Source organism: Neoarius graeffei, chromosome 1 (assembly GCF_027579695.1).
Source record: "Neoarius graeffei isolate fNeoGra1 chromosome 1, fNeoGra1.pri, whole genome shotgun sequence".
NCBI classification, from domain to species: domain Eukaryota; kingdom Metazoa; phylum Chordata; class Actinopteri; order Siluriformes; family Ariidae; genus Neoarius; species Neoarius graeffei.
Window position 1 is genome coordinate 93,922,701 of NC_083569.1, and position 10,289 is coordinate 93,932,989.

Consider the following 10,289-nt stretch of genomic DNA (forward strand, 5'->3'; position numbering starts at 1 on the left):
CCTGACACCTCATGATTATAACTACAATATTTCAAGGAATTACACTCAAGCAATCAGGCTGAAACCAGTTTTATATAGTTTTTGGCGTGTGTGAATTTGTTTTCATGTAGGCCATGGCAGCCATCTTGAATTTCAAGATCTTCTGAAATCACTCTTGTGCTCACTCGATCAGGCTGAAACTTGGTAAATTTAGGCACACAAATGAACCTTGGAACTATATATCTCCTCCAGTCTTGGTGGTATTTTGGAGAGCTCTTGATGGAAGCAGTGTGTTCTTGGGCAAATTTGAAGATGGGGATAGCACATGAAACATGTATAATTTTATTTTCACTTCCTGCAAACATATAAAACAATTTTGGAAGAATCCACAAAGAAAGTTCCCAAAGTACATGAATTTCTGGAAAGTGATCACTTGAACAAATCTGACCATTTTATTTTTTTTGCTGTGAACAAAATGTTTTATCCAATATCATTTCACAATCTATTTAGCATGCAGCATATAATAAAAACAGGTCAGCAATTACATGAAACATACTAATGTGATTATTTCCTGCTAACTGTTCTTTTTTTTCCCAGGATGAACAGAATATATTCAAAGAGTGCTCAGCATTGGCTTGCTGTGCCATGCAAGACACCAAAAAATATACTTATATACCAGAAATGATAAAGGGTATGTGGAAACTGCTCATGGCATCAGAACTATCTTCAAAAGTGACAATAAGTGAAGATGACCCAAGATGTATAAAGGCCACCATAGCTCCATCAACACCTCCACCAACCCGAGAACTTGTCCAGCAAAGGAGAAGCTGCTTTGAGCTACATAATCCAGAAGCATCATAAAAAAACATCACATCAGGAGATAAACAGACATTTATTTGTATAACATGGACTGGTTTACCATTTATTGTAAGTAAACAACTCAAATGATAGAATAACAAGGTAATAAGCATGTCAAATATTATATGAAATTAAGAATCCATCCATCATCTGTAGCCACTTATCCTGTGCAGGGTTGCAGGCAAGCTGGAGCCTATCCCAGCTGACTATGGGTGAGAGGCGGGGTACACCCTGGACAAGTCGCCAGGTCATTACAGGGTTGACACAGAGATAAAGAACCATTCACACTCACATGCACATTTAGAGCTGTTTAGATTCACCAGTTAGCCTAACCTGCATGTCTTTGGACTGTGGGGGAAACCGGAGTACCTGGAGGAAACCCACGCAGACACAGGGAGAACATGCAAACTCCACACAGAAAGGCCCTTGTCAGCTGCTGGGCTAGAACCCAGAACCTTCTTGCTGTGAGGCAACAGTGCTAACCACTACACCACTGTGCCACCCACTGAGAATACACATTAAAGATTTTATACAGACATTATTATGCATTATTTATTACATCTCTATGATCACTGCGGAAAGAGTCCAATTATATCAAATCTCAGTTTAGAAGTCCTTGAACATATCCAGTGTAGGTGTTTGTGCTGTCTGGAAATTTGTCACGAATTCTCCAGACAGCACAGCTGGGGATCACATGATGGTCTCCTACTGTCAGTCGGCCATACTGCCACAAAATAAACTGTCGATAGGCTGCATGGTGGTGGGTCTTGCTGACGTCATCTTCAATAGCAGTATGGAGTGCAAGGAAGTCATTTCGTAATAGCTTCTGTAGGTGAAGGACTACTTCGTCCAAAATGAAATGGTCCATCTCCTGAAATAAAATATGCGGGAATTCATGAATATAACATTAGCCAGTAAATTGTGTATCTAAATGTACATGCTTGGAAAGTGTAAAAAAAAACATATTATGAATGACAACTAAGCTAGAAACTTGATTGAAGTAATAAGCATGTCAAAAGCTGGTGCTGCAGCACTGTATGTTTGTGCAGGATGTTTATTTACTGGGATTTTCCTAAATACAGTAAGATAGCAGTATAATGACACTTGCAGTAAACATTTACAGTAAACAAATTTTGTGAATATAAAATTTTCACAGACTGGCTGTGATGTTTCTAACTTTCTGAAAGGGTGCAATATCTATCTGATAGTACCTGTATAAATACATATGGGCATAATGCTGATGCAGTGTCCAGAGTGATTCCCACAGCACTTCCTCTCCAGATCAGTCGGCATCTCGCAACACCGATGACACACACACACCAGCTCGGCACATCATGCTGAGGATCAGGCTGGGGAGCACCAGCAGAGTCAAACACCTTCCCTGCTGCCAACTTCTTCAGCAGCTCCTTCGAGTCCTCAGGTGAGAGTTGGTTGATAAGGCTGTTGATCCTCTCAGTCTTTTCCCTGTTTTCTCTGAGCACATGTCCTCTTTGGTGGAGGGGCCTCCCTATGGTCCTGAGAGCTGGAGGACTCTGATGCAAGGTACATAGGACTGGATGGTGCTGCCCTCTTACGTGGCTGATCAGGGGCCGTATTTGCAAAGAATTTTAAGGCTAAAAGTAGCTCCTAACAGGCAAATTTAGGAGAAACTCCTAAAAATAATGGGCGTGTCAGTTGTAACTTTAGGACTCCTAATTTTTAAAAATAAGAGTTATTCACAAAACATTTTAGGCCTAAAAGTAGCACTTAAGCCTGGGAGAGCTTAGAAGTAGCCCAGAGGACTCCTAACTCACTAAGACCTATTCACAAAAAGTCCTAAAATGGCTACTATCATTCCACGATGCAATGTTTTACAGACGTTAGATGATAAAGAATTATTAAAAAGATACCGAATGGATCGTGAAGGAATAGAAGTTGTAGTTGAGTTGGTGAGGGATGCAATAACGTCCCCAACCAACCGAAACAACCCAATAATGCCGGAGTTGAAGTGTTTGTCAACACTCTGGTATTTGGCTACGGGGAAAATGCAGCTCTGCAACGCGGACAATTTAGGACCATCACAGCCATCAGTAAGCCGTTCCATCAATCGAACCATCAACGCGCTCTGTAGACCCCATATAATCCGTCAGTTTATCCGGTTCCCTTTAGACCATCGCCATCAGCAAAGGATCAAAGGCAACTTTATGGAGATCGCAGGTATGCCCGGTGTGATCGGTGCCATTGATGGGACGCATATAAGAATAATTGCACCCTCTCAGGATTAATACGTCTTTGTCAATCGCAAAAAAATTCCATTCAATAAATACACAAATTGTCTTTGACTCACGTTACACCATACTGGACATTGTTGCGAAATGGCCCGGATCAACACATGATTCAAGAATATTGATGGAGAGTGGTTTGAGGCAGCTTTTCGAGGGGCACCACATACCAGCTGGATGTCATTTGCTGGGGGACAGTGGATATCCATGCAAAAGGCGGCTACTGACTCCTTACGGTACCTCGATCCACAGCTGGGACCACAGTTAAGTTATAACAGGTAAAGGCCAATTTATGCTGACAACCCAGTCCTCGCAGATAGCGTCATGGACAGTGTCTGCGTAGCCCCCCCACCTTCGCAGACGCTCTGCGCGCACCTCCCAAAAATTGTGACCACCGCAGAAGCCTCGCAGACAAGAGGGCTCTGATTGGTCCACTCTACATCCGCTGTACACACACTTCCACTTCCCTACTTTCCCGGTTTGGTTTGTTTTCATGACCGCCATTTTTAAAAACACGAGCGAAGATGGAGCAGCACGAAGAGCGGTTGATCGAGGAAGTCAGGAAGTACGTACATCTATACGACTCCAGTTCTAGTCATTATAAGTAACCGGAGGATAAACACTCCATTAACCACACCCACCAACTACTCCTAGCGATTTCGCGACTTCGCACCCCCTTGCATTGTGGCAGTGAATAACATCACGCACGCCTACTCCCCGCTCAACGATAAATTACAACTGTCTGCGAAAAGCTGTCTGTGAAAGCCTTGTCGCAAGAGCATGCAGAGGCCTTAAGGTTGTCATGACTGTACAGTATTAAGGCTATTTACAATTCATACAGTTCCATATCATGACTTAAAGACTGCACACACATTTAACAATGTTTACTGTTTTCTTGGTGTATGTTAGAGCACATAAAAGGACACACAGTGTTGTGGAGAGGAATAGGCCAAATGAAACGCAGACTTCATGTACTACACAGTGAAATAAGACTCAGCGCAGAGAGAGCCAGCAGAGTTATCACTGCGTGTGGTATTCTTCACAACCTCTGCCGGCAAAGGAAGATCCCACAGCCGGAGGATAGTGATGATGACAATGATGACAACAATGATGATGATGATGGCAATGAAAATGTGATAAACTTGGATGAAGTGGAACAAAGTGGACTGGCATACAGGGATCACTTTGTGAATACACACTGGTAAGAAAAGAAACAGCAAAACATTTCATCCTGGGTCATTTATTTGGTGTCATTTTTCATTTTATCTATTAGCAATGTGTAATATTCACTCTTTAATTTCAAGAGCCTCTCTTTTTCCTTCAAAACCTTCTTTTGCCTTCTAAGCATGCATATTTCCATCTTCATTTTTTTTTCCATCAGGGGTGAGGAACTGGCACCTGCAGCAGGAAGGAGAGAGGTGGCAGGAGGAGACAGAGGCCCACTGGAGGGAGACGCTGCAGCTGGAAGAGGAAGAGTGCATGGAGGAGATGGAAGAGGACATGGGAGACGAGGAGGAGGAGGTGGGAGAGGAAGAGGAGGTCGTGGGAGAGGAAGAGGAGTATCTTCTGGGTGTTGATCCTCCTGTGCCCTAGGGAGGCGATATTATTAGGATAACTTTGTGAGCACATTTTTGGGAGCTGGGTGTTGTTTGCTCTTTCATTAAATATCACTATGCATACATTTCAGTGTCTGATTATTGCACAATGCTTATGCCTCAATCTATAACAATAACTGCATTGCTGGGTCAGCAGAACCCTCAATACCAGTGATGCTTGTATCTGACCCCAGCACGCTGTACACCACTGATGTAACTGGGGACAGAGGCTTTGGTGCTGAGCCTTCTCCTAAAATATGCATAGAATATTTCAATGACATGCAAAGCAGGCTACCTCACATAAACATCTTCATATCACTATAGCACTTTGGATAAAAGAGTCTACCAAGAACCTAAACATAAATATTATGTTGCATTTAGCTTTTGTAAATTGCATGGTAGGCTAAATAAGCAATGTTAATTCCTACCTGTTTTACTGATGGCTCGTTTGTAGGCTGCAGTCTCAGTCCTCGAATGAGATTGCAGCGAATACCATCTCTTTTCACAGTCGTCTGCTGTGCGGGAGACTCCAGGGAACGCAGCATTCATATTGAACGAGACACTTTCCCATGCATCCCTCTTAGTTTTGTTTGTTACCCCGGAGCCAAATTTCTCATCTCATCTCATCTCATCTCATCTCATCTCATCTCATTATCTCTAGCCGCTTTATCCTGTTCTACAGGGTCGCAGGCAAGCTGGAGCCTATCCCAGCTGACTATGGGCGAAAGGCGGGGTACACCCTGGACAAGTCGCCAGGTCATCACAGGGCTGACACATAGACACAGACAACCATTCACACTCACATTCACACCTACAGTCAATTTAGAGTCACCAGTTAACCTAACCTGCATGTCTTTGGACTGTGGGGGAAACTGGAGCACCCGGAGGAAACCCACGCGGACACGGGGAGAACATGCAAACTCCGCACAGAAAGGCCCTCGCCGGCCACGGGGCTCGAACCCGGACCTTCTTGCTGTGAGGCGACAGCGCTAACCACTACACCACTGTGCCACCCCCGGAGCCAAATTTTCCTTTTATTATTGTTTTGCGTTCAAGCACCAACTGGGCCAGGAGCAGCAACTGGTCCTGGGACCAACTGGGCTTTCATTTCCATCTAGACATTTCATCCATTATGGAAAACAAATCTGGGTTACATGCGTGCTGAGATTTAAAGTATGCAACATACTGTCCTAAACTGGATAATTGTCCTATTTAATAAGTGGCCTACGTGAACAACTAACAAGGCAAAAGGCGCTTTTATTCCCTTGACAATTTACGCACCACAATCTTCTTATTTTTATTTGTCAAAAGCATCATTTTTGGGTTTGCACTTAATTCTCTTCATACATGTATTTCTCTATCCATTATCTTTTCATAGGCTTTCTCATTCAGCTTTGAAGACTATTTTCACTTGATGCATTACGTATGACTTTCCAATGAGCCGCCCTGTCACTCAACAACCAACCACCGTTGTCATTGCGTCTCAGCTCATGCATGTGAATTGACGTCATCCATAGCAACAAAGAGTTACTCTTAGGTGGGGTTTACATTAGACCGTATCAGCGGATCATCAGATTAACGTTTTTAAAACGATTAGTGTGCACACAGCAACGCCAATACACGATTCGCGTGCACACAGCAACGCCAATACACGGATACGCTCGGCTCCGCAGGCATCCTGCGCTCCAAATCACTCCGCCCTGAACAGCGAGTGCCCTCTGGAGGGTGCGCACTCCGGCCCTGCGCAGCTCACAGAGCGAGTGGAGCGCACAAGCAGTGATTTGGGACTGAGCCGCTGTGTGTGTGATCTCAGTGCATGTCGGGCATGCGCGTCACTTACCACTTACAAGTGGAAGGATGGCAAGCCTAAAGACAATCATAAGTACACAATGGGCAGTATTTGCATCAGTATTTGCAGTATTTTCAAACTTTTATACTCTTTAATGAAAGGTGATACAAGGCGGAAGTCCGCGCTGTTTTTCAGCAGTCACGTCACATGACCAACGCCAGTGAATCAGGAAGGTGGATGTCACAGTGACGTTGTCCAATGACGACGGCAGCTAGAGCTCAGCACAGCGTATCTGCGTATTCTCAATGTTTACACAGCACCGGACCAGACACGATCTGGATTGAATACGTGGACCCTGGTGGATTCCCGTTTCCCGGCGTTTCCAGGCGTTTTAATGTAAACGGACAGTGCATCCGCGAAGAAAATGAGACAGATACGGTCTAATGTAAACTTGGCCTTAGTTTAAGAGTTCACAGTTTTCTTAACTAAAAGTAGGTCTCAGTGGCTTTGTGAATTACTTTTAAGAAACAACTCCTACATAAAAACTTTTAGTGCGATTTAGGAGTACTCCTAACGTTAAGATAAAATTCTTTGTGAATACGGCCCCAGGTCTCTTTGCTTTTGGAGGTTGGCCACGTTTCCTCCCTGCCTCCGGAGCGTGCTTTCTCTGTTTTTGTTTTTTTTGCTGGCCAACCTCGCCTTTTAGGTTGCCTTTGATATGTGCTCAGCTCTTCCGTTTGCTGTAATAGATATATACTGCATGTGTGTGTATTTTATATATATATATATATATATATATATATATATATATATATATGGGTGGCACGGTGGTGTAGTGGTTAGCGCTGTCACCTCACAGCAAGAAGGTCCTGGGTTCGAGCCCCGGGGCCGGCGAGGGCCTTTCTGTGTGGAGTTTGCATGTTCTCCCCGTGTCCGCGTGGGTTTCCTCCGGGTGCTCCGGTTTCCCCCACAGCCCAAAGACATGCAGGTTAGGTTAACTGGTGACTCTAAATTGACCGTAGGTGTGAATGTGAGTGTGAATGGTTGTCTGTGTCTATGTGTCAGCCCTGTGATGACCTGGCGACTTGTCCAGGGTGTACCCCGCCTTTCGCCCGTAGTCAACTGGGATAGGCTCCAGCTTGCCTGCGACCCTGTAGAAGGATAAAGCGGCTAGAGATAATGAGATGAGATGAGATTAGTGCTGTCAAGCGATTAAAATATTTAATTGCGATTAATGTCGCGACTGTCATAGTTAACTCGCGATTAATCGCAATTTAATCGCACATTTTTGTCACATGAAAAACCATTGTAATTCTCTTATCAGCATAAAAAAAGTGAATGGGCTTGCTTTGTACCAATGTTTTTTTTATTGTAAAGCATAACACGTCTTGATACAGCCACTGCAAAGTGAAACCTAAGCCAAGCACCGGTGCTAGCAAAAGAACCATGAGTGAAGTGATCTACTGCTTGAGTTAGTCTACAACTCACAGTAACGGTAGGCTTGACATGCTTGATTATAATATAAAGTACACTGTTATATTAACTTTAAGTTGTTCGTTGATAAATATTGCATTGAATCTGATCTTTACTGTTTCAGCTCTCTTAACACATTTTGTACTTTTACACTTTCTGCCTGTTGATGCGTCGCGCTGTCCAATCAGAGGTGGCCAAATTTGCATATTACAGGAAGGATTTCTGGGATAGCATTGAGTTTACAGTTCAGAGAGATCTGGCTTCTTTAGACGCTGTCTTCTTAAAATTGAATAAATATTTAAAAAGAGCCAAATGAGCCAGTCTTTTGAACGGCTCTTTTCAAAGAACGGATCACAAAGATGCGGATCCCATCAAAGAGCCATAAATCCCATCTCTACGAGCGCGCCCTGCCCGCGCTGGTTCTTGGGGGGGGGGCAGAGGACTCTGGCTGTGCGGGGCGTGGTAGCTGCTATCGGTTTTCTAAGCAAAGTCTCTGTTCCAAGTTCCTGGCAGTTTCAAAAGCTTATGAAAAACCTACATCATGTCACAGAGCATTAATCTTGCGATAAAAAAATTATCGCCGTTAAAATTGAGTCAAGTTAACGCATTAATAACGTGACATTTTTGACAGCACTAATATATATATATATATATATATGCAGGTGTGTGTGTAGATAGATAGATAGATAGATAGATAGATAGATAGATAGATAGATAGATAGATAGATAGATAGATAGATAAAATCCTATCACCTCTTCAATCAAACTTTTTTTTTCTCTCCTTGGGCTCATATCTAAAATGGGTGGGTTTTACAGGAAATTCACAAGGTTATACTAAAGTTGAGTTTAGGAAAGTCCATTAGTGGCATTACAAAGATCGTGGAGTATTCGTATTCACACAGGGCATCATACACACACACACACACCCTAAGGGACATTCCCTGGTGAAAATCTTTCAAGGATCTTCAAGGATACGTAAAGTTATTTGTGAGGGTCTTTGAGGATCTTAAAGATCCTCAAAAGATCTTCAAGGATCTTTAAAATTCTTGGCAAGATCTTCAATTTTCTAAGATCTTTGAAAGATCCTTGTTGAATCCTTGAGGATCTTTACAAATGAGTTTGCATATGAAGATCTTTGAACAGAAGGTTCTGGGTTCTAACCCAGTGGCCGGCGAGGGCCTTTCTGTGTGGAGTTTGCATGTTCTCCCCATGTCTGTGTGGGTTTCCTCCAGGTGCTCCGGTTTCCCCCACAATCCAAAGGCATGCAGTTAGGTTGACGTGGGGCAGCCTTGGGCTGAAGTTCCCTTGAGCAAGGTATCTGACCCCTGACTGCTCCCTGGGCACTCCGGTGTGGCTGCCCACTGCTCTGAGTGCGTGTGTTCACTGCTTCAGATGGGTTAAATGCAGAGAATGAATTTCACTGTGCTTGAAGTGTGCATGTGACAAATAAAGGTTTCTTCTTCTTCATGGATCCTTAAAGATCCTGTAAAGTTTTTCCCCAGGGATTAGCTCAGAAAGGAAAGAATTTTCACAGAGTTCCATGGATTTTTTCCTTTTATTTCCACTCTTTGGTTGAATTAGCAAACTGAATGCAGAAAGAAGAATGGACCATAGTATGTGTTTATTCTCATTTATGTGTCTCAGGTATCTCATCGATCCAGCATCCATCAAAATTGCAAAACAACACGACCTCAAACAATCAACTGTTAAAGCATTATGTCATAAAAATCTTATCACTACTCAGTGAAGTTAGTTGTCTATCCAGACTTTAGTAAGCCAGGAATTTCATGTAGCTGAATGTTTACAAACTTTAGTTGAATACCCCTGCTCTCGAGCATTAAAAAAAATAATCCAAGGTGGCGGTCTCAGTGTATGAATCTGCCATTAAAGAGACACCCATGCTCTCGGCATCGTGCTCATACACAATGTTTCCCATGCCAGATCTGTTAGGAGCATCTAATCAGACTGAGAAGCATATTAAAAAAAAAAAGTAACGTGTTGTGATAACTTGAGCTATAGCACTTCACATCAAAGCTGAGCAGCTGTCTGTGTGCAAATGTGTGCAATAACACACACACACACACGTATTACTGATGGAACCCCACACTTCCTGTTGAGGTGGTGAGACAAACAAGTGAAATGGGTTCAAAAATGATCACTAGATCATATGGTGATACCAGAACACAGTAATTAAGGGTGACTGTGTGAATAATGAGACATTACTGCAACACTGGCATGGCTGAGGGTTCTTGTTTAAAAGGCAGTCAGCCGTGTTCAGTAGAGATAAGAAATGTAACTGGGCTTGTGTCAAGTTCACTGTGCCCACTTCCTTAG

At 43.2% G+C, this 10,289-nt stretch overlaps 1 protein-coding gene across 1 annotated transcript; it reads right to left on the minus strand.

The window, feature by feature from the left end:
• Positions 1-1,438: 1,438 nt before the first annotated feature.
• Positions 1,439-3,071, minus strand: zgc:195170 (uncharacterized protein LOC100170800 homolog). The gene is made up of 3 exons (XM_060920215.1): positions 2,988-3,071; positions 2,049-2,369; positions 1,439-1,708 (listed from the first exon to the last, which is right to left on the minus strand). The coding sequence occupies exons 1-3, from the start codon at positions 3,069-3,071 to the stop codon at positions 1,439-1,441; spliced, it is 675 nt and encodes a 224-aa protein (XP_060776198.1).
• Positions 3,072-10,289: the final 7,218 nt, after the last annotated feature.